This window comes from Nematostella vectensis, chromosome 1 (assembly GCF_932526225.1).
Source record: "Nematostella vectensis chromosome 1, jaNemVect1.1, whole genome shotgun sequence".
In the NCBI taxonomy this organism is placed as follows: domain Eukaryota; kingdom Metazoa; phylum Cnidaria; class Anthozoa; order Actiniaria; family Edwardsiidae; genus Nematostella; species Nematostella vectensis.
Genome location: NC_064034.1, coordinates 18,992,903 through 19,017,499, shown reverse-complemented (window position 1 = coordinate 19,017,499; position 24,597 = coordinate 18,992,903). Strand labels below are relative to the sequence as shown.

The following is a 24,597-nucleotide window of genomic DNA, read 5'->3' as shown; positions in this document are numbered from 1 at the left end:
AAAGACCCAGTGAATATCTAACTACTTCTATTATATGTCCGTCTCAAAGTCCATAGCCAGGGGGGGGGGGGGGCATTTTCTCGCTGAAGGTTTTTCAGAAGAAAAATAAAACATATCGGTGTTTAAAGAGAAGAAGCTGCTTAGCAAACTGAAGATGAAGGCCTCCATTTAGAGGTAAAAGTATTTTGGAAAACACAAAAGGCGTTTAGATTTCTTTTCATATTTTTAGTCCATCTTGGTAGAAAATTTGAAGGATTAGGATAAACGACAATCAAAAAAATAAAATTTCGCGAAAGCCAAAATCTTCAGAAAATAAATCAGCACAGCACTATTTCAGATAGAAATTCGAGGGCTTAGCTTCGCGGTAATTTGGGAAGAAGTGACAGAGCGGAAAATGGACGGCTTTATACAGATTTTTTTTATCACAGTAAAGAACAAACAAAAATATTACCGAGCACGAAGGAGAGAGAAGAAAAAAAAAGTGAGTCCTTTGCGGCTACTGGCTTTGATGGTTAAAAACATTGACTATTCAGATAATAACATAGAGAGGGGGGGGGGAGGGAGTCGAGACCGAACATATACTGTATGTTCAAAATTGTCCAGTCTAAGGACTGAAGTTTGTTACAATTTCAGTTTGCGGGTTGCGGTCGCGCGAGCACAGCCTTGCTGTCACACCTCGCTGACTCTGAGAAATACAAGTCACGGCTGGAAGTGTGCAAATCATAAGCTAAAACGGACCAAGGAAGAAGCACAGAATGCTTTAAAGTTTGGAATTATATTCATGGAATTGTCTAGATTTTTGCCATTCAATTTCTTTTTTTTTTTTTGCTTCAGGTAATTGAGATGAGCATTGATATTCCAAATTTAAAATTCTGTTTTTAGGTTGGATAGCTGGCAGTGAGTTGAAAGCCGTTTAGCAAAGCAGTTTATTGTCATGCCAAAGTCACCCGGGCGGTCCCGGAAATATGAGAATATCATCATAGCTCTTTTAGCCACTGCAGAGAACACGGTGGGCGAGCGATGACTTCTGTTTTCATTGTTTTTGTTATTCTCTATTACTTTTATGGGGGGGGGGGGGGGGGGGGGTATTGAGAATTGTGGAATTGTTCTATCCTTTCGAGCCCGCGCAGCTTGGAACCAGCGTACATCCCATTGAGTAGCTGAGTAGCCTCGCAACAACCAAGGAAGGTTCTCTCAAAAGGAGACTTTTTACTGAAAATGACTTGAAAATCATTTATCTTTCGCTTCTCGCAGCGATTTCTACTTTTGGCAACAGCAAATACTTCAATAAGTATCTGAGGCATTGTTTCGGGTTTGGGGGCCTTAAATCTCGCACTATGGCGGAATTCCAAGCTGTAATAATGGCAGCGGGCAGTGGTTCCCGCATGTATCCCATCAGCGAAGACATCCCTAAAGCTCTACTGCCTGTAGGGAACCTGCCACTAATATGGTATCCTATCAACACACTCGAAAAGGCGGGTTTCGAAGGTAATGCACGATCGGCGTATAATTGATGTATTGTGTCAAAGTCTTTACAAAAATAAGAAATAAAATACCCAAGTGACACCTTTTTAAGACTAGCTACTAGCTTTTTGGTGTAATTGCAATACATAAAAATGATAGATTTTCAAATAAAAAGTAATTAACCATAATGTTTTTTATTGCATTTGTTTCTATCTAATGGTAAAAGATTCACACTAAAGACAAACACTCCTAGATACCCCAGAGCTGGGGGTTCATGCCCAAATACTGAATACCTGGTACACTTCTGGCACTCAGGTTTCTAATAACATTGATTTTGAATATGTTTGCACCCATGAATCCATGTCTTGTAACCCATAGAGGTTAATTGATGGCCAAATCTTGGTCTTTTGTTTACAGGCACATCAACAAGAATATCATAGCTTTCCAAAACTGTATTTGTTTTAATCTATGCTTATTCGCTTATTCATTTACACTCATGAAGCACTGCAGGTCACAACACATTGATTCTCTGAGTGCAAACTTTTTCTGAAATACAAAATAATCTACACCAGGTCTGTAGCCAGCATGAGGCAAATTTTGATTCTGGCTACAGGCCTGTACACACTGTTCTGAATAGGTGTAACAAACTTATCTACCCTAGAATGCTGTACAGGAGTCTTTTTTGAAAGAGCAAAGGGTCAATTTACATATATAGAGTTTGTTTTATTGTATAAGAAATCACCTAAGATGACTAAAACTAAATGTGATACAGTACCGCTCACGAACATAGGGACAGTGTCCCTACTGTATGTTCGTGAGCGGTACTGTATTACATACAAATAGTTAGTTATCTTAGATGATTTCTTATAGCATACACTGATAGTTCAAATGCAGTCCAAGCATTTAATTGTTAAATTTGTTAAATATCACATGATTCCTTAGACGCATGTATAATGGGAGAGCCTTTTATGATGTAGTAAAGTAAGTCATGTTCTCGTAATTGCATCTAATCAGTTCATTCAATACTATTTTCAGAAATTATAGTTGTCACGCTAGAAGCAGAAGCAGCAGAAGTCTCTCATGCATTGACCATGTATTGTAATCCAAAACTCAAGTTTGAGCTCAAAACAATCCCTGATGACATTGACATGGGTACTGCAGATTCTCTTCGACATATTAAAGATGTGATTGAGGTATGTGCTTTCCTACTACAACATGATTATGCAGTTTTAATCAGTTAAGGGGGAAAGGAATAAAACCAGTCTGTGAAATCTCTGAAAGTTTTACTGAACATAACATTTTGAAACTGCAAAGCTGTGAAATGTTAACACCTCAGAATAACACAGACTAAGTTAAGGTAATACCTCTCTTAGAACTACATTGAAACCCTATTGATTCAGCCCTTTAGGAAAACAAAATAACTGTTCAAGTTAGCAAAGATTTCAAGTTTTAACTAAGTATGATAACTGAAGATTAGTTTCTATGGAACTCGAGGTCTGTTAGAGTAATCAAGGAGTTCAATTTATCCAACTTCAAGTTCTACAGGGTGTTTCAAAAGTTTGTGGACACTTTCAAATTGTTATAACCTCAGTTCTGATGGTCAGACTTCAACAAAATGTTACCAAAATAAAATACAATAATGTAGCAAGCTACCATATGAATGTCAATAGTTTGTGTGTCCTCCTTTTGCTTTGGTGACGTTCTTAAGAAGCTGTGGCATGGAGTGAGAAAGTTTACTCAGAGTAGACAATGACACATTCTTGGCACCGACACAATGACACATTCCTTTAATCGGGATTTCAGTGATGTCATTGTCTTGGGCTGAGGATCACGGTAGGTTTCTTCATCGATAATGCCCCACAAGTTCTCAATTGGATTGAGGTCAGGTGAGTTAGCCAGCCATTCTGCTTTTTCTAGGGAAGCAGGTAGGTTTTTCTTGCACCAGTGCTGACTTGCCTTAGTGGTATGAGCTGGTGCTCCATCTTGCACGAATACCATAAACCGTTCATTTGAAAACAGCATTCTCTTCGCAAGGTTTTCAGAATTGGATTTCCTTGAAAAAGGTTTAACTCCCTTTTCCAGGATTCTCTTGATGTAGTATTCTGAATTTACTGTTCGACCCTGGGGTAGAAAGTGTAGTGAAGTTAAGCCACGACCAGTCATGCTACCTGGTCATGCCAAGACGGGGGAACTTTGGTCTCTTGAGATCCTCAAACAACATTGTTTTTTTAGTTGGGGAGATAAAGCAAGTATTTAGGGCACTCGTCAGTAAATAGAAAGTTTCCCATTCAGAATCGGACAGAGATTTGTACTTCCGTGCAAACTTCAAATGGGATTTTTTTTTGCTGGGTGCTCAATAATGGCTTTTTCTGCTGCTTGAAAGGTTTCCAACCCTTCCTGGTCATGTATCTCCAGACGGTTAACAAAAACCCTAAGATAGCTTTTCTCTTGGGATATATTTTTTTTCTGGATGAATATCCTTTCTTGTACTCTCTTGGCATTTTCGACTACCATTTTGCAGCTTGGTTTAGCACTTTCGGCATTCCACTTCTTGGCTTGTCGGCTAAACTTCGCCAAACTCGAGTACACTTTGAAACCAAACTCTTGCTTCTTCCTAGAATTTTTGCTATTTTTCTAACTGTTAGTCTGTTGGCATCTCAGTGGATAAGAGCATCTTTAAAGTTTCCACGAACTTTTGAAAAACCCTGTACATGCTCCACCTTGTTAGCTTCAATTAGTGAGTCAGTAATAATGATTGTAAACGTTTGTTAATTTTTAACAGAAAGATGTAATTGTCATTAGCTGTGACCTCATCACAGACCTCCCACTACATCGTCTGGCTGACATTCATCATACATATGACGCATCAGTCACTGCTCTTCTTGCGCCCGTTCCCGAGACTAGTGCTGACAGAGAGGCAGCAAGTAATCCTAAAGCAAAGAAAAAGAAGCAACAGATAGGTTAGCATGATAATGTTTCTACATTATGCTTTTATAGAAGTGGCATCTTAATGAAAATCACCCTTAAAACTGAATGCCTCTCTGTTCATGTACATGTAGTTATTATTTTTTGTTTAAGTAACTTTGGCACAGAAACACATACCATAAAAGTGGCAAGATAAATTCTACCTAGTTTTGTGCAGTAAATCAGATTTTTGTGATTGTATGTAATATTATTGTTGTTATTTAACAGTTCAAAAGCACTATATTGCTCTGGATTCAAAAGAAAGCAGACTTCTGTTTTGTGCATCTGAAGCAGATCTAGAAGAAACATTAATTGTTCGTAAAGCATTACTGAAAAGGTAAGGTACAGAGTTTTTAGTGTATTGTTTGAAAATACCATTTGAATACAGTCAACTCTCGCCCTTACAAGAAATGGTTTCTGCTTACAATGTCAGAAATTGAAAGTTTTAAATCTGTTTTGTTACTCTACTTTAGGTACCCTTGTATAAATATTGTTACCAGACTGGTAGATACTCACTTGTACATCATGAAGAAGTGGATCATAGATTATCTTGTTCAAAATAAGTAAGTGTGCCTCCACTTCTCATTTTTTTATAGAAAATATTTATGATTCTAACAAATTATTTGATGTAATGCAATTTTTTTTTTGTTATTCACATTTTTAGATCAATTTCAACTATTAAAGGAGAACTGATTCCATTTTTGGTGAAGAAGCAGTTTCAGAAGCAGAAAAAAGATAAAGTTGGGCTTCCACTAAATGATACAGCATCTATCTCCATGGCAGGTGATGACCGAAAAACAGGTATGAGTTGTTACTCAATAATTATGCCAGTTCAATGTATCACAACTAATTCAACCAGCTATTACTACACGACTAAGTCAGCCAGCAATGTTATTTATTACCGTGCCTCTTAACCAACTAGAAAAACTCAACATTATTCATTGCTTAAAAAGGAACTGTATTAGTAATTTGATCTGTGTCATAAAAGTAAAGCCTATCACAGACATATATCCCTGTTTTTTATGTTATACTGTAGCAGAAATCCTTACTGAACAATAATTGCAATAAGTTTTACACCTAGTTGAATCCCTCCGGATTCTAGACTGGCACAGACATGGACAGCTGCACATGAGACTATTTTACACCCTACTTCCTTCTATTTGTATATTAATTCTGAATGCCATTCAACAACTTGGATTTTCTCTTTTTATTACAGACGTTTTAAGCTTTTTAGCAGAAGATGAGATCACTGTTGCGACCAGGGGCCTCTCATCCTGGAGTGGGACATGTACAACAGATAAGGGTGATGGGAACGCCTTACGGTGCCACGCCTATGTGATGGAGAGTGGTCTGTGTCTAAACGCCAACACATTACAGCTTTACATGGAAGCAAACAGACTGGTATGACTGTGATCCTTTCTTTGGTTTTCTCTGAATCAGTAGCAATATTACGATTATAGCAACAGCAATTTGTTTTCCTCTTATGATTATTCTCCTTCTGAATTTTTCTCTACCATCTAACTATTTGCAGGTTTCATATTATTTACTGAAAATTTAAAAAAAAAGGCTTTTTTCTTCAGATTCCCAAACAGCTTCCAAGTCTCTCATCCAAAGAAATTCCTCTTATTCACTCAACCGCAGTGATTAAGCCTAAATCACAGGTGGGTGGTACAGTAACTTGTACTATTTGAAAAAAAAAACTCAATTCAGATATATCATTTGGCTTTTGGATTTTTTTGTGTTGCCTGACACATATTAGGGTGGGGGGTCCCATGCCAATGGATCATCCTATCCAATATCAACAGGACTTGAAAACTGGATGACAGCACTAAAATACAACACACAACGTCTCTGAAAAGAGATGTGCTTCATGGCAGTGCAATGAGATGACTGCAATTTAATTTAGGAGTATTGAAAATATGATTGTATTAGGGCTATCTCTTAGGTTTAGAAATGGGTAAGAAATGCTTTTGAAAACACCCAGAGCGCTATACCTCATGGTTAAAATTTTGCTGATGATAACCCTGTCTGTTTTTTTTGGGGGGGAGGGGGTGGCCTTTCCCCAGGGGCAGAGTGCAAACACTGTCTACCTTTGTTTTCCTTGATCAGGTTGGCAATGACAGTATGGTGGATGCTAGTGTTTCCATTGGAGATAAAGTATCTGTAAAGCGGTCCGTTATAGGCAAACACACCACTATAGGAGATAAAGTCAAGATTAGTAACTCTGTCATCATGGATCATGTCACCATCAAAGATGGGTAAGTTGATATAATCAGGTGTGTATCTAAAGGGTTGACAGGGTGCCCTATCCTGCTTGACCGCCAAGAAGTGGGTAATTTATCACTAGAGGGTCATAAACGACTATACTTTTTTTTACATGAGATATTATCTCACTGTGCACCCATCACACCCCCTCCCCCCTTAGTATATGCTGGCTCTGCACCTGATAATGTTCTACTCAAATGAGCTGCATGTGTTTTAATGGAGATATGTTTTACTGGTATTGCTTGCCACAGTGGCAGATCCAGGAAGGTCCGGGCAATGGTATTTATGATGTTAAGGTGTTTTAACACCTAATTTAATTAGTTTAACACCTAATTTAATTAGTTTAGCTAAGGAGCTAAACTAATGACCATTCTGTTATGTGCCCTTTTGGGTGGTGCCCCACTTTTCAAGATATGCATCCTTGATCAGCCCCTCTTCAGTTATATTGAACATGATACTTATGTCTTGTATATTCTCTAGGTGTAACATCACTAGTTCTATTGTATGTAACAATGCCTACATCAAGGAGAATGCAAGCCTGAAAGACTGTCAAGTTGGCAACTCACACACTATTGGTGAAGGAGGTGAGCTTTTTTATTAGAAGATTTTTAGAAATTGTTAATCCAATGACAAGCCTGTAAAAAAATATTGAACTTTGAGGCCTACTAATAGACAACTAGTCAATGTAGTGATATGAGTGAGAGTTATTTTAGATTGAATTGGTGGTGCTTTTCTAGAGGGAAAGAAAGGCGAGCATGATCAGAAATACATCCTGATGGTCTATTATGGACTCAAGTTCTCCTCTTAATTTTTGTTTCTCCATAGCTTTTTTATACACTCCCTGTATTTGAATTATTTACCTATTTATTTCGTTAATCTCTTCTTCTATCCTTGTTTTCTCAGCAGAGTGCAAGGGAGAGGCATTAGTTGCTGATCAGCTTATGGATTTTGACTAGCCAAGGCTGCACTAGCTGCCCTTTTGTGAAGATAACAACAACAAAAAAAAACAAAGAATGCCATTCACAAAAGAACCCAGAAAAATACAATGAGTCTGTGGCTGTCCACTTTTGACTCCTTAAATTATTGTAGGCAACAACTTTAAAATTAAATAAAGGGATCAATAGCATACCAATCCTTGTAGTGTTTTGTGTGCTATCTTGGATAATTTTTGGACAATACAGCATAGTTATAGCTGAAAATTGTCTCTATAATTCCTCTATATAGCTGTTTTGTGTACTCAAAAATAATAGTTCGTTAATTGATGAGCTTATTTTTTTTGAAAACTACAATAAAGTAATCTAACAATAGTGTAAAGAATCATTCTTGTGTTATAGATGATCTAGAAAATGATCCTTTTTAAAAACATATTTAATATAACCCAATAAAATCTCGTCTGATAAACATAAACCCAAGCAATAAAAACAACTTTGACTATGTACATCTTTCAATATTTAACATAAAATAAAAACATTGAATTCGTTTTAGAACAAAGCATTTGCCAATTACTGCAATAAATACATTTCAGAAGCTAGAATGTTTTTTGTTATTTCCAAGTTCAAAAAGAACACCAAACCATCCACCCTCAAGTTGGAATAGAATAATAAATAGCTGTTTAGTTTCCTTCAATAAAACTAGTATTACATGTCACTTTCTGGCTCAAACTACTCAAGGAAAGTGATATTTGTTTACATCAGATTTCATTAGCCTGCTCAGATAAGAAAACAATAGGCTTTTATTCATGCACTTTGTTTTTAAACAAAAACAATAACTCTGTACTTGCAAATACAGTGTAAACCTTTTACATCTAATACTTTTTACATGGACTTTGCACTGCATCTGAAGCACTGGGATTAATAAAATATGATATGCAGCCAAATAAATATTCAAAAAAGCTAAAAAATGTACAGTTACGAACAGCTCCCTGGCTCTTTCGAAACCCCATATACACATCAGTCCCCCTGTGAAGGTTCATCAATTGTCTCTATTGCCATCCAGTCTTCATCATCTACATCCCTAGCACACTTGCATAAGATGTCAGCCATGATTTCATTGAACTTCCCAGCGTTGTCAACATGAATATCATGCCCTGCGTCCTTTACAATGTAGACATCAACACTCAACTCCGGTCGAATGCATTTGAGCTCGTATGCTGTTCTGTGGTCGAGAAATGTCCAGGATCCATACATGATGGAAATTCTCATTTTCGGGTCTATTTCTCGAGCACGTTTAATCATAGGGTGCTTTGCCCAACCCAGCAAAAAATTCATGTTTCTGAAAGCGTTTTCGCCGGTGGGTGTCTGGGCATTGCAGTGGTAAATATACTCGAAAACAGCCCCCTCTTTCCACAGTGCCGAGTCCTTCTTGTTAGGATCGAAGCGTGCCAGGCTAACAGCATACGGTCCCAAAGGGCCTAATAATCTAACTGGGGTTAGAAAATTAAGAGTATTTGTAAAATAGTTCCCGAGGTGCAGCCATTTTGGGAGTTGGTTATAGCTGAAGGGGCTGTCGGGGTGGCGGTCTACAGCACCGTATGGCAGAATGGAAAATCCCCAAGGATCCGATAGAATCAAATGATGCACTCGATCGGGATATTTCAAAGCATAAGCAGTTACTAGATATCCACCAAGGCTATGCCCTAGCAGAATAAACTTCTCAAGGCCGACTGCTTTTCTCCATTCTTCGATGTACTGCACAAATTCGTCTTCTGCCTCTTCTGGAGTGCTTGAAAATTCAGGGCGTGAACTACGACCAAAACCCGGCAAATCAAACGCGTACACTGTGCGCTTTTCACTCAAGACATCGAAACTCTGTACCCACCAGCAGACCCCGCTAATGAACCCGTGAACCAGCACCAAAGGTGTTTCTCCGCTTGCTTCTTGTGTATTCACTTTCAGGGTCCAAATCTCGACATTTTTACCAACTTTTACGAAATTTCCTTCCCATGGCTTTTGGATTCGCTGCAAGATCTTAGATTCTGCATCTTGTAGCCTTTCTTGAGATGTTGGCAGCCAATAACTTCCAATCCAGGAAGTCAATTTGCTGAGAGAAGAAAGAGAATCCGCCATTTTCCAGAGACAGTTTGTTTTTGTTTACATAATTTGCAAGTTTCACCTGTCTCCTCGGTCAAGGCATGGGCACGAAATTACATATTACCGTGGGGCTTGGGTACTAGCACAGGTAGCCAAGAATGTAGGCCCGATTTCGGACAGCTAGTAAGCCCTACTTTGTCCCCATCGTGACATTTTTTTACTATGGTTTTCAAATCTCAATATCAATATTTCCTCACAAGACTCTCGGTTGCTCGGTTGCAGACGTATTTGGGTGGGGGAGGGGGGGGGGGGGGGGGGGGGGGGGGAGGGGGAGGTTTACTACTTTTTCCGGGATGGAGGGGTGAGTTTTCTAACAAAAATCTTACTACTAGTTTACTATTCCATTTCAGTATCTCCACAGGACGTTTATTATCGGATTTGGCTTACTAAAAAGTTTGACTTTTAGATTTATGACATACCAGAGTGATATATAGAATGCCTTAATTCGCTCATGCGAATAGCACATAAACAGTAGCGGATCTACGGGACAGGAGGGGGGGGGGGGGGTTAAATCCCCATTGGACTGCCTTATTTTTCCATTGTGTCTGTTCATTCTAAAATCGTTGCGAAGGTAAAATAATGAAGAAAATTTTTCGTTTTTTTTATGGCAGGCGCGTACCCAGGATTTGCTGAGAGGGATGCGCAGGTATAACATATGGAAAATACATAGTATTTGGAGATTCATTAATAGGAAACCCACTTTTTGGCCGCCACCCTACCGCGCACCCTGCGCACCCCCCTGTGTACACGGTAAATATAAAGCTATCAGACAAAAGACGCCGCATATTTATTATATCTACGTACTTTACACTGAATCCGCAAATCTGGCAAACCAATTCCATTATATTGTTTTCTTCGTTTGTGGTCCTTGTTGCCGTCGTTGTTGCTGAAGATCCCGAGTTTTACAGAGTAAAACACCGCGGTGATCCTAGTTCCTGATTCCTCAGTTCCTAGTAGTCAGTTTCAAGTCAGTTCCTTATCAAGGTCAAGGGGGGGTTCTTCATAAAAAAATACTAAAATGGTAAAAATACATCATTTACCGAGTAAAATCAGATAGCATCGGTGGAGAGGCATTATAAATATGATTTATAAAACTATTTACAGCAATTTTTGTTATTTTTTGTGGATTCTAGACTAATGTCTAGTAGAGTCTAGACATTGACTAGACTTGTCTGGTTTCTAATTTAGACGATTGAAATTTTCTTTATAATACACAAGGAGATAGCTCTAATGTGACTACAAAATAAGGATTTTTTTGTGTTTCTATTACGTTTCTATACCGATTTAGAGTTTATTTATTGCTAAATCCTCAAACAGTAAACATTTACTTTTTGTCGGCGCCGCTGTCAACGGTGAAGACCACCTAAGTAGAAGTAACGCTTGGATCACGCACTTGGTAGTCACGCTAGCTACACCAATAACTTAGTGCGTTACATTTAAATTACGGATAGTAAAATAGAAACTGGACCTGAAGTGACCCGGATATAATTTTAATTATCCGAATGAAGGGGAATTCTTTTAAATTTATCAAAATTCATAGAGATTTGCATCATTTTTTAGACCAGTTTCTAATCGGTTTCTACTCGTGACCGGAAGTAGAAACTGGTTCCTAATTATAAAAAAAAAACTTTGAAACCTTTCACACGCATTTTATGCCACAACACAGCATAATAAAACAGTAAAAAGTTAGGGGTACAAATTTGGATTTCTTTGTACAAATAGGATCGCCTTTTGAATGTTTTGCGCTAGTAATAACTCAAATAGAATTTTAGCATTAATCCTCTAAATAGCGCAAAAATCTATGTAAAAAAATAATGTTGGTGTATTTCCAGCCTTACTCTCCAATTCTATACAAAAATAGATAATTTAGTTTTTTTTGTTATTGGAAAATTACCCCCCCCCCCCACCCCCCACTTACCATAAGAACTGAGTAGGAACTGACTAGGAACAAAGAAGTTTTAGAAACCAGGATCACCGCGGTGAGTAAAATTCGATAACCCGAAAACCGAGTTATCGTGATTAGAAAATTGTTAATTCTTGAAGGGAACAGAAACCACCGGATTATTCTTTTGTTGTGAATACACAAAAATGAGCAAAAACAGGCTTTTATTTAATTAAAAAGATGGTAGGTCTTTCTTTATGCAACTTAATTAAAACAATTCCTCAAACTGGTCAAACACCCTGCTCGTTAGCTTAAGGCGGACGAGAACCCTGCAACCATTCATCTTCTTTTAAAACTTAAAGAACAACCTCCCCCCCCCCCCTACACACAAAACTCAAACACATCAGACTAAGTAACACGAGAGGGAATTATTACATACTATATCTGCTAATTAAATGTTGATCACTCAGTTTCTTAGAATTGTCCTTATATATTTTTACATTTGTTCTTGTTTTTAATTGTAGAACCACTTTAGCGGTTCATTGGAATTTCTTTGTGATTATTTTAGAATTGTTATTGGAATTTCTTAAGGATTCTTCGAAGAGCGATCTCCATTACAGCTAAGTTCTCCTCTCTGCACCTGAAGCAGTAGACATTCTGTTTTTTGGAGGAGTAATATCTCAATGACTCCAGTGAGATGTGGTTCCCAAGAGCAGGGTCCAGTTAAGCTTATCCTCTACCCTGAGATTAGACGTTCGTTTAAAGGCCAGGTCATCTAATCCTCTCCCGTCAGATACACTTTCATCAAAGCAATGACGGAGAACACAAGCCCAAAACCTCCACTGAGTACTCCGACACACACGATCAAGATATTCACCACGTACTGCTTGCTACTGATATGCTCCAAGTGGAGAATGATATAAAACAACGGCGGGAACACGAGCGTCAGAAACACTCCAGAAATACTACCGATAATAGCCATGAGAAGCGAGAACTCTGGTACGAAGACAGCGATAGCCACGGTCAGCACTACGAATACCGCCCTCAAGAGATACACGACCCCACGTTCCTGCTTGGTGAACGGCGTCTTCTCATCTGGGAAGCATCGAGGAAGGCATGGCAAGCGAGCCTTATTCAGCACTGTGAACAGAGTAAAGGTTGGTAGGGCGTACGAGAAAAGGCCATTGAGACCTAAAAAGCCATTGGCCGTGTTCTCCAAAGCCCCTGCTGGCAGATTCTCGGATATTTCTTGCTTGGTGTCTTGCTTGAACGTGAGGACCGCGATAAAGCCGTAGATGAGTTTGGTGGCAGCGGAAATGATGAAGGAGTAGTTCATGACTTGGTCGAAAGATTCCGGTGACGTCATGTTTTCTTCGATCCCAGGTAAATACGGGTGACAGACGAAGCTGAACAAGATGATCCCCCACGCCACAGGCAGCCCCTGGGGGGTGGTGAAAGGCATGTGTGCGTCCCAAGAGTAGCGCTGACTAACGCCGTACCCAATCACAGTCAAGAAGACCATTACCAGTGCGAAAACACTGAACATACTCAACCACGAGATCCGGTTTAGCTGGTTAAGAAAGATGGACGGGAGAAGTACCACACCTGCTAGAATGGACCACGCCGTGCGCGACAGACCCTTGTGCTCAAATAGATCGTAGAAGAAGTCGGTTACTAGCATGAGATAAAGCACACATGCGCAAGTGAGCTGCATCACTTGCGCGGCGCAAACGAGGAGGGCTCCTTTTCGCTTCCAGCACGACTGACCTAATGACAGGAGAACAGATACATTGGAACCCCGCTCTATCGTCAATCGCTGAATAAGGACATATCGTAAGTATTAGAGTTTGATGTGTCCCGACGATGACATTGAAATGGGACACAACAGTTAATTTTTGAGAGGGGAAACACTAAAAAGCCAAAGGGGGAGCTACCTCCTCTCACTAAGCGAAAGGAATTTCTCCGCGTTCTCTGGACTTCCCTGATATACACCAATTAAAAAAAAAACTCAAATGGAGATTGGCAAATAAAGACTGGCAAAAATCTAATACCTAAGAAGTTTCTACTAAATACAGCAAATTGTAATCACTGTATCGTACGATTATCCATTAAAGGTTGATGTGCTGTGGCTGGTGTCGTCAGCTGTAAAGTGTGTACTGACTGCTTGGAAAATGGTGCTTCGCGGTTCTTTTCATGTACCGTTCCAAATGCAAATACATGCAAATATAACATAGGTTTAACCTATTTGATTGTTATATGTTCATTTGCATTTGTAACGGTACATGAAAAGAACGGCGTTTGTCCGAGGCCTTACACAATTAAAGGCGCGTTTTTCCTATCATTCTGGAATTGGAATGGTTGGTAAAAATGTTCAGAATGGCATTCGAGTCATTCTGCTACAGGTAGCAGAATGGGTAAAATGGCCTCCATTCAATTCCGGAATGGGAACGTGGGAAAACGAAGGCTCGCTTTTTCTATTCTAATCATTCTCATTCCTAATTCTAAAGCAGACCTCCCAACCTCACCTAACGCTGCATAGCTCTTCCTTAGTCGCCTGCCACGCTTTCCGTCAGCGTTCATGGGCCGCTCGTACAAGCACTCGATTATGAGTTTCCCGGTGTAGTTCGTGATGACCGCGATAAAGACGATTGCCACAAGAGCCATGTAGCCACCCTTGCTCACCGCGTATGGAATACCGAGAGTACCAGTACCTAGAAGATCCATAACAATTATTAAACAGAGCGCTTTTGTGACGCGAATTGAACAAATCATGTTTATCAAATATTCCTCGAGCCCAATTGAACTACAGGCGCGTATCCAGGATTGGCTGAGGCGGGGGGGGGTGGGGGGGAAAGGTGCGCAGTCATACAGATCATATGGAAAAATCATAGTATTTGAAGATTCCTTTATAAGAAATGACCCACTTTTTGGCCGCCAAGGGGGGGGGGGGGTGCGCGCGCACCCTGCGCACCCCCCTGTGTACGCGCCTGAACTAGCAGGTAAACTTGTATAGCCGAAAAAGCTGTCTAGTTTGGTCATTTGACATTGTTGGTTGTCAATTCCGGCACTTTTGAATAGACTTTATCGTCTACTAGTTGGTCATCGTTAACCGAACTGAATTCAGCTTTGACCACTGTGTATTTGTCTAAACGGGTCGATATTTCCACACATAATTTGAAGCTGCATCAAAACGGTGGTGTTGCTGTTAAAATTAATTTCGACCCGAAGGGGTAGCAGTAGACTTAACAGCTATATATGTGTCCTTTAGAAGATAGGCGTGGTGGACTGTTTCGACGGGTACATCCTTTCTCTCGTTACTTTTGGCGATGCTGTGATATACAGTGCCGTATCTGGCCTCGAAATACTGGTGGAGGAGGGGCACAATTCAGAGACATTAAGAAACCGGGGGGGGGCACAGCCACGCCTGTCATTTCCTTTATAATTAAGCTGCCAGCTGGGCTAGCAATGCTGGGCTTGTTTGAACACTATGTTAAGACGTGCTGACGCATGTTGGTTAAACTTTAATTGGAAACTTTTGGCCGAGACTGCGTATCATTTCCTTTCAAAGAGTAGCACTGCTTTGCTAGCCCTCGGTTTGCTCAGGAACTCATCAATATTGGGCTTATTTGCATCGTCTTCAAAATGTTGAGCCCAACCTGGCGGCTGTTTGTGCAGGGGCAAATACTCCAACATTCCACTAACAACACATTAACGCACCCCTTAGGCCCAGACAGTAATGCCAGAATTTTTATAATTGGGATATGACGAGCCCCTTCACTAATATTGGGATCCGCTTAAGAAAAACCAACACGCAATAACATTTAATGACATATTGAACAATTGCATTCAGCCAAGAGGAATGAAGAATTTAAATAGGGAAGGAAAAAAAAGGGAACTTGGGCAACTCAGTATAGATTTATGTTACTTCAGCGAGATATAAAGCTTCATAAATTTTTTTTTTGGATGGATCACAGCGTCAGTATTTGACAGCATCTCTTACCTTGAATAAGGTTGGAAATGTTCCACGCCGCTTGAAGACTTGTGGTACTTTTTTGCGGCACATCTGAGCTTATTCCCTTCGTTCCTGAGGTCTCGTCTAATGTTTTCTCCTTTTCTTTTTCCTCTCCATTATCTTCGTCTCCGGCCTCGACCGCGCACGTCTTCCCTCCAAACTCATAATCATCATCGTCCACCTCTTCCTCACGCTTTACATGTATGTATTCTTGGTCTGAAGAGTCCTTTTTGCTGGAAATAAAGACTGGTATATACTTAGAGATAAGCCCTTTGACGTTCTCCATTATAGCGTCTGGTGCATTCTGTACTTCTGGTCTCTGTTTTGTTTGACACCATCAAGGTGGCAATGATGACTTTATGAGGTGTTGGTAATGTGAAATTATCTAAAACACAATCAAATCAAGACATCTACAGCATTAAAATCATGAATAATTTGTAACATTGCTTTTACTTTGTAAATTCTTGCACTTAAAAGGGTATACTTCAGCCTCCGTGTTTGTGATAAGCGTACTTGTAATATTTTTTGTTCGTATTTCACATTACTTTAAGCCCCGGTTGACTGTTGTGTGTTTTAGCTCTGTAGTTTACGTGGGCAGTGTTTTGTGGCCGATTGCTGTATTGATTAGCCGCATCAGCTATTATCGCCTCTATGACATGTGTGATCTTCGCTTTCAAAAGCTTTTTCCGTTAGCTATGGGCAGGTGACAGATACCTTCACTGGATCGATTGTTCATCGGAGAGTCAACGCAAAGTCGGAAAGTATCCGCGCGGCAGTCGGAGACGATTAATAGTCGACCCAAACGCGTTACAATGAAACAGCAACAAATAAAAACTAATGCAATCCCAGAGCTAAAACGCAATCAGTAGCCACGCAACACACGGGAACTCTTTTTGAAACAATCGATACACTAACACTTTAACTTTTTAAAACGAAAATGTTTCTATAGAATGTTTATCCTTGCCACAGGTAACCCAAGCTCTGTATTTGTGCGTATCTATCGTCTTTGTTGTTCTTGAAGAATCCCGATTCAAACAATGTTCAGGAAGATTTCCACTTTTCACTTTTGTTTTTCGTAAAATGTTTACTTTAGATCAATAGGCACAAATACAGAGCTTGGGCTACCTGTGCCCTTGCCAGTGAATGGGGAAAATATGAAAGGAATCTTGTATTCAATGAGCTATTATCGACCAAATTTTTATCAAATACTATTGGATAGCCTGGATAGTATACAGACCTCCGTAATTCCTTTCTTACACGCAGGAAAAAAGGAATTACAGAGGTCTGTATAAAGGCTACTATTGGACAGTTTTGAAAAAAAAAATCACGAAATAACAACCTAAATTACAGTCTCATGTTTCATCGGCCAAATTCAATCGAAATTATCAAAACAGCTTTTCTAAATCAGCCGATGGAAATGGATACTTGCTCATACTTGGTACTTTGCTGAGGTGACAAAATGGCGGCTAGAAGAGGCTCTATATGGGTTAAAATAAATTCTAAATACAACAATAATAATACAAACATTAAAAGGACAAAGTAAAAGCATAGTACGTTTATTCACAATCTATACAGACTCCTGTATAAATAAAGTCTTTGTTATTTATTTCATTTATTAAAGTTTAAAGAGAACCTCTATCATCAATAGTCTACCATCCTTTAGAAATAGCGAAATGAAACTTTGAGGAGTTAGCCAAGTCATAAAAAAAAGGAAAATGCTGGGAAAAGTTGGAAAAAACCTGAACCATAACAAAAAACGAGTAGAGAATACCTGGAATTGATAAGTTCAATAAAACATCTATCACACAATACGTGGTGACTGAAATAAAAGAGACCTTAGAAATTATTCAGTAGTTTGTTGGGAAACCTCCACTACGGCTCCACTACTTCACTACGGCGAAAAAGGTCCTGAAATCGAACTTCCACTATTTTTATAACTTTTAATTGCGCCAGTCTCGCGCCTTTATTTTCCCGCCACTTTTGCTAGATTTGTTTCCTGTCTTCCGCAACAAAATAGATATTGATGACGCGTATGAAGGCAACAACCTCTGATTGGCTGCTGTTTGTTGTCATGTAATTCAGGACGAAGCTGATTGGCCAGTGTTCGGGTCATGTGGTTTTAGGCGATGTTAAGCGTCTTCTTGACACTATTAACAATGTTCTCGACTTGTGGGAGTGCGTTCTTCTCCAGCAGAGCGGCGTAAGGCATCGGTATATCGGCTCCTGTCACGCGGATGATGGGCGCGTCAAGGAAATCAAACGCTTCACCTGAAAAATCAAAACATAGATTAGATTTCGGGTTTAGTAGAGAATAAATGGTAAGCACAGATGCGTAATACACCCCGGAGTACAAAAAAGCTTTAAAAACGAGCCAAGAACCGTGCGATGAGATAGGATGGCATTTATAAGTACTGACCAATCGTAATCTTCCAGAGTTTATCAATTAAAAATCCTAGTATTAGTTCGCAGAATTTACAACATTTCAGTGAACACGTGTAAATAAGTCACTAGGGACCTTAAGCAAGGACGAAGACGACGGCTAGGACAACGCGATCGAAAAGTTTTTTTTGCGCGTGGCGAACAATAATAATTTAATTGCAATGAAATAAGCAAAACATTATAGTCAGAGGCAGATAAAAATAAAATAAGGACAATATTTCTACAGCAGCGAACGTAGCTAGTGGAGTTTACAGTTCAAACGTCCGCGTCCTTAATTAACCGTGAAAATTGGAGTTTTCACGTCCGTGGTTTTACGGAAAACGGCTAAAATGTATCAGACAGAACGCATTTTCCACGTGCTGCTATTGAATTCTGAATTAAATTCCATTGTTTCCTGTCGTCGGCGTCCGCGGTGTCGTTGCTAAAGGTCCCTACTTACTCTCCATGACGGTGGCCGCGATCTCAGCGCCTACACCAAAGTGAGGCCACCCCCCCTCGACCGTCACCAGGTGGTTTGTCTTCTTGACCGAGTCCACTATCGCCTGCGTGTCCATGGGTCGTATGCTACGAAGGTTGAGCACCTGTGAAACATGTTTGTAAGTGAGCAAAACTGATCAGGTTACAGGGCGCGTGATGGTAAGCCATGAAATTACCTCGACATCGATGCCTTCACTCTCAAGCTGCTTGGCCGCCTGTAGGCAGGTCTCCACAGGGCGTGAGTGGGCGACCAGGGTGATGTGACTGCCTGTCAGGATATTCAAAATACACGTTAAACACAATCTGAAAATATATAAACCATGGGTCGCACAGCAGCCTTAAAGATGCGGGACTGGACTCTGCAAAACTCAAGAAAATTAAAAGCGGCTATGTCACCAGTTTACTTCCGGTCGATTACGTAACAATGTTCGATAATTTTTAACGGGAAACGCGAAAAATATTTCAAAATTGTAAAAGCAGTGTGTCTATTGGAAGTTTCTTCGAGGATGTGACTGATAATTTAGAGCGGATGGCCTGTTAAATAGCGCGGATTCTTTTGTCTCTTGCCGGTTTCCGTCGGCCATCCGGAAAAGCGATTGCCGCTTTAAGCGTTCACGATCACCTTTTCATTTAAAATAGAAGTGTACCAAACAAATGGCCAAAAAGCTGTGCGGCCGGTCTTTACTTAACGGGACCACGGTACATATCAAAAACAGAGAAGTGCACAGATGCTTGATGTTTCTACAGGGATTGAGTAGGATGGTTCGACTTCCTGACTGAGCTAAGGTTACAAGTTCCCCGACACCAGAACCAGGGTTTAACCAGATTTACTACCAGGTTGAATAATCCTACTAGGAGGAAAAAAATAGCAAGTACCTGGACGCTCTATTTTTGCCTTTCCAATGGGAACAAGGAAGTCTGCACTCATCGCCTCATCTGACATCTCGAAAGATGTCCCATACATCAGCTCATTTTCCAGAACCACCACTACACATGTAAAGGAGACGTCATTACAATGAACACAAGCAATCAGTCTTTAATGTTTCTAAACAAATACAGTAGAACCCTGATAACCTAAAGGTTTATAGCTAGAACTCCCTGTTAGCTCTAGTTCTTGGTCATTTCTATTTGGATAGCTCAGAGTTTTCCAAACTTGTCTCTGTTTATATTGCTTGAGTTATAGCCAAATTTGTTATTGCACAACTGCCAAGAATTCAAATCCATTTCTCACCTGGAAATAATACAAAGTCAATCATACTACCACAACCAATCAATTCCTTTGCTTGTTTGCAGTCAAATGGTTTATGACGCGACAGTGAAAACATGAAAGTCATCAATCGGTTTAGACGGTTGATTAACTAGGTGTTATTACCAAATGAGACAAGCATTTTGGATTCGCTGAGGTTGCACAACAACGGATTTGGCTATAACAGGGTTCTATACTGACTGTTTGTTGTGGCTAAAGAATGAGGACTCCCAATCCTCAGTTATATAGCAATAGAACTGTGTACACTTAAGTTTGTAGGGGAAGAAATGGGGGTATCTACATGCTCAACTATATGGAATGGGCACACATCACTACTTGATAGCCCAAATCCCATCCATACCTGGGTTGGGTTCCCGGATGGCTGATTTAAGTAGACCTTTGGCATCTTCTGCTGAGTAAGGTGACACTACCTGAAAGGGGAGCATGGTATAAGGGGACGTGGACAAGCAAGCATAGGAAAATATGCTATTAGACATACCTAATCATTTTATCTAGTGTGTAGAATCTAACCACAGGAAAAGATGGTATCAGGGGTTTGAACAGCTAAACACAGATAGGTTATGTGGACAGATAAAATAGGTAAGCATGGCATCAGGTGTGTGGACAGCTAAATACAGATAAGCATGGCATCAGGAGTTTGGACAGCTAAACACAGGTAAGCATGGCATCAGGTGTGTGGACAGCTAAACAGAGACGAGCATGGCATCATGTGTTTGGACAGCTAAACACATATAAGCATGGCATTAAGGTTTGAGGACAGCTAAACACAGATAAGCATGGCATCAGGTGTGTGGACAGATAAACACAGATAAGCATGGCATCAGGTGTGTGGACAGCTAAACACAGATAAGCATGATATCAGGTGTGTGGACAGCTAAACACAGATAAGCATTGCATCAGGTGTGTGGACACCTAAACACAGGTAAGAATGGCATCAGGTGTGTGGACAGCTAAACACAGGTAAGCATGGCATCACTTGTGTGGACAGCAAAACACAGGTAAGCATGGCATCAGGTGTGTGGACAGCTAAACACAGATAAGCATGATATCAGGTGTGTGGACAGCTAAACACAGATAAGCATTGCATCAGGTGTGTGGACAGCAAAACACAGGTAAGCATGGCATCAGGTGTGTGGACAGCAAAACACAGGTAAGCATGGCATCAGGTGTGTGGACAGCAAAACACAGGTAAGCATGGCATCAGGTGTGTGGACAGCTAAACACAGATAAGCATGGCATCAGATGTGTGGACATGTAAAACACAGGTAAGCATGGCATCAGGTGTGTGGACAGCTAAACACAGAAAAGCATTGCAACAGGTGTGTGGACAGCAAAACACAGGTAAGCATGGCATCAGGTGTGTGGACAGCAAAACACAGGTAAGCAGGGCATCAGATGTGTGGACAGCTAAACACAGGTAAGCATGGCATCATGTGTGTGGACAGCAAAACACAGGTAAGCATGGCATCATGTGTGTGAACAGCTAAACACAGGTAAGCATGGCATCATGTGTGTGGACAGCAAAACACAGGTAAGAATGGCATCAGGTGTGTGGACAGCTAAACACAGGTAAGCATGGCATCACTTGTGTGGACAGCAAAACACAGGTAAGGATTGGATCAGGTGTGTGGACAGCTAAACACAGGTAAGCATTGCATCAGGTGTGTGGACAGCTAAACACAGGTAAGCATGGCATCATGTGTGTGGACAGCAAAACACAGGTAAGCATGGCATCAGGTGTGTGGACAGCTAAACACAGGTAAGCATTGCATCAGGTGTGTGGACAGCTAAACACAGGTAAGCATGGCATCATGTGTGTGGACAGCAAAACACAGGTAAGCATGGCATCAGGTTTTTGGAAAGTAATGCAACTATACAAACCTTCAGACCTGGGCAGTGACCATACCAAGCAGCATAACACTGTGAATGCTGAGCAGCCACCCCTGCTGCTGCTCCGTTAGGCCCTCTGAACACAATGGGGACTGGGACCTAACAGGGCAGAAGTGTGAGATTTTAAATTGTCATTAATCTCATCATGAACAACATGTGTGATTCCAGAGAAGGTACATAGTCCCACGTTATAAAGACTTTATTCCATCTAGAACTGGCAGCTTGATTTTGAAACCCATTCAAAAGTGAAAAGATGCCTTGAAGTAAATATATAGTACAGTTTATTATCCTATCTGCAAGATTACTGTATTACACACATTAAATCAAAACATCCTTTAATAGTAAAGCAATGTTTCTTTCCATGCACATTAAAGGATATTTTGATTCTGGAAAGATATTTGATCTACTCTAGAAAAAGAAACAAAAAGACATTTGGATGGTTTGAACAGCTAATCAATCAACCATAATCAATCATAGCTTTACTTTACATTATAGTTATATTATAATAATGTTACACATATTAAATTAAGCCATCATTATGCCATCATAGCAGCGGCTCACTGAGCAGGGCACTGGGAAACACAAAAACATACACACACAATGTGCTTCTTACATCTCCTGCAGACATATAGAATGTCTTGGCTGCTGAGTTGATAACCTGAAACAAAAAAAAAAATTACCCATAATGATCCATCAAAAAGCGTTTTCAAGGAATGATTGTGACAACAGGGAATGTTTCTTCAACTTCTGGTGATCATAATTTACCTGGTCAATGGCTTGCATAGCAAAGTTGAAGGTCATGAATTCACAGATTGGCCGCATCCCAGCCTGGAATGAGAATGTGACACAATTCTATATATAATTATAATTAATCGAAATGTGAATCATTCAGAGTAAAAGTTATTTCAATTGGCCATTCTGTCACATTTCTACCAACTATAATAATATTATTAGGCTTACTAAGAATACAGTTTGGGAGGCTCTTCCAAAATTCTGCAATAATTCTGTATGTACTATGATGGCTGTAGTTTGAGGGTAACGAAATTCATCACTAAAATTACACACTTCTTGAGTGCACTACAACAAACTACATATCTTTTTGCATCACCAACTTCTATTAAATCATGTGAGAAAGTTTGGAGAGCTACAAAAACATGGTATGCCTAACATGGTGTTACATAACAGGGGAAAACAAAGCTAGGACATTTTAAAGCATTTGGTGACAGACGACTTTTAATAATAAAATTTATATCTTACCATAGCTGCCCCAACAGCAATACCAGCAAACCCCATCTGTAGAAGAGAAATCAACTATTGTAACCTGAACACAGAGAAGCAAAAGACAGTGACTGATTTTGCTCCTACCTCTGTTATAGGCGTGTCTCTTATTCTTTCCTCGCCAAAAATCTTGTACAGGCCCTTGCTAACCTGAATAGAACAATTAAGATAATCAAACAACATTTTCTCCATAAACCAAAAATATTGTACAGGCCCTTGCTAACCTGAATAGAACAATTAAGATAATCAAACAACATTTTCTCCATAAACTAAAAATATTGTGCAGACCCTTGCTAACCAGAACAGAACAATTAAGATCATCAAACAACATTTTTCTATAAACTAAAAATCTTTAAATCAAATGGATGAAGCAAATACGAGCTTCATAAATGTATTCCAATCATGAAAATAAATGAAAATATCTCTTGCCTTGTAAGCACCATCATATAATGCAACTTCCTCCCCTAGTAGAAATACTCTGTCATCTCTTTTCATTTCTTCTTCCATTGCAGCATTCAGAGCTTCTCTAACAGTCAGCTGATAACAACAAACCGTAATGATTCAAATAAGCGCCCCCCCCCCCTCAATGAGCACCCTCTTCAGCCTCGAATTTTGGAATAAGTACCCCCTTTCAACCTCAAATTTTGGAATAAGCGCCTCTTCCCCAAAAAGTGCCCCCCTCCCATCCCCTCTAAATAGATCTCAACAAATGAAGTACTTCCGAGTTCGCGAAGCACTATAGGATGCTGATGTCTATTTATTATTCCTTCAACTTCTTCAATTCGAATCATTATGGAAGGTTAAAAATTTTCCATTTAACAATTTCCCATTTTATAAAGATGTAATGTTGTTCTATTGAGGTTCCACTCTATCCTCTCAACACTATCAACTATGCAAAAAAATTATGAATGGTACTAGGGTAATCTACCCCTCACCTTTCTAGAAGACCAAGGATCATTATACAGGATTTAGTGTTATATAAGAGGTATTGGAAGACGTGGGACTTATCTTCATTATTCATTTTTACAGGAGAATTGTTTTAGTTATGAAATTCATGGATTTCCAGAATGGATTCATAGATATTGACTGATGACAATTTAAGCTTATACATCTGTAAGAGATCAATTAAAATAAGCATGCTATTATTATGAGAATTTAAAAAAAGGACAATGCGTAACTTATACAATATGCACGAGTTCCTCAGGAATACAAATGGAGTTATGCTTTTAAATCATAAACTTGCATCCCAGTAAGTATGCCTGTGTAAAAAACAGGTCTTACCGTAGCAAGGGATTTTCTGCTAGTACCAAACATTCGCTTGCTCGCATTGACGAGGCCAACCTAAACAAGATACAAATAACCTTGAGGATCATTCACTATAAAAAAGCAACTCCACGGAGGTTCTTACATGATTAGACTGCCTCGCGAGTCGAGAAAGCCCTTTTACAAGAGCCATTTTCAGCTGCGAAATGCCACAGTTCTACCCACTATCAGACGCGCAGGCAGCCAGTGTACTTTACGCACATTACCACGCTATTCGCCGCTGTACAATATTCTCGTGGACTCGGAC

General features: G+C 39.8%; 4 protein-coding genes across 9 annotated transcripts; 1 reads left to right on the top strand and 3 right to left on the bottom strand.

Moving 5' to 3' along the window:
- The first annotated feature begins 27 nt into the window (after positions 1-27).
- On the top strand, positions 28-7,825 carry LOC5512307 (translation initiation factor eIF-2B subunit gamma). 6 transcript variants are annotated; one of them, XM_048723699.1, is made up of 14 exons: positions 28-174; positions 634-765; positions 883-1,009; positions 1,255-1,488; positions 2,500-2,657; positions 4,247-4,424; positions 4,657-4,765; positions 4,902-4,991; positions 5,093-5,229; positions 5,645-5,829; positions 6,009-6,089; positions 6,538-6,686; positions 7,174-7,277; positions 7,600-7,825. In XM_048723699.1, the coding sequence occupies exons 4-14, from the start codon at positions 1,338-1,340 to the stop codon at positions 7,647-7,649; spliced, it is 1,392 nt and encodes a 463-aa protein (XP_048579656.1). In that variant the 5' UTR covers positions 28-174; positions 634-765; positions 883-1,009; positions 1,255-1,337; the 3' UTR covers positions 7,650-7,825. The 6 variants fall into 6 exon arrangements, with proteins under 6 accessions (XP_048579656.1, XP_048579632.1, XP_048579637.1 ...); XM_048723675.1 differs by having other exon boundaries at positions 29-174; positions 7,597-7,825; XM_048723680.1 differs by lacking the exon at positions 883-1,009 and having other exon boundaries at positions 29-174; positions 634-834; positions 7,597-7,825.
- Positions 7,826-7,951: 126 nt separating this feature from the next.
- On the bottom strand, positions 7,952-9,817 carry LOC5512327 ((Lyso)-N-acylphosphatidylethanolamine lipase). The gene has a single exon (XM_001632620.3). It carries the CDS (start codon positions 9,756-9,758, stop codon positions 8,643-8,645), a length of 1,116 nt encoding a protein of 371 aa, XP_001632670.1. The 5' UTR covers positions 9,759-9,817; the 3' UTR covers positions 7,952-8,642.
- Positions 9,818-11,871: 2,054 nt separating this feature from the next.
- On the bottom strand, positions 11,872-16,718 carry LOC116618227 (vesicular inhibitory amino acid transporter). Its single transcript, XM_048729915.1, has 3 exons — positions 15,665-16,718; positions 14,190-14,375; positions 11,872-13,431 (listed from the first exon to the last, which is right to left on the bottom strand). Exons 1-3 carry the CDS (start codon positions 15,960-15,962, stop codon positions 12,440-12,442), a joined length of 1,476 nt encoding a protein of 491 aa, XP_048585872.1. The 5' UTR covers positions 15,963-16,718; the 3' UTR covers positions 11,872-12,439.
- A 498-nt stretch (positions 16,719-17,216) lies between these two features.
- LOC5512308 (pyruvate dehydrogenase E1 component subunit beta, mitochondrial) lies at positions 17,217-24,570 on the bottom strand. Its single transcript, XM_048729920.1, has 13 exons — positions 24,436-24,570; positions 24,309-24,368; positions 23,457-23,564; positions 23,115-23,177; positions 23,007-23,042; positions 22,515-22,577; positions 22,363-22,407; positions 21,741-21,848; positions 20,200-20,269; positions 19,469-19,579; positions 18,769-18,860; positions 18,555-18,696; positions 17,217-17,944 (listed from the first exon to the last, which is right to left on the bottom strand). The coding sequence occupies exons 1-13, from the start codon at positions 24,481-24,483 to the stop codon at positions 17,796-17,798; spliced, it is 1,095 nt and encodes a 364-aa protein (XP_048585877.1). The 5' UTR covers positions 24,484-24,570; the 3' UTR covers positions 17,217-17,795.
- Positions 24,571-24,597: the final 27 nt, after the last annotated feature.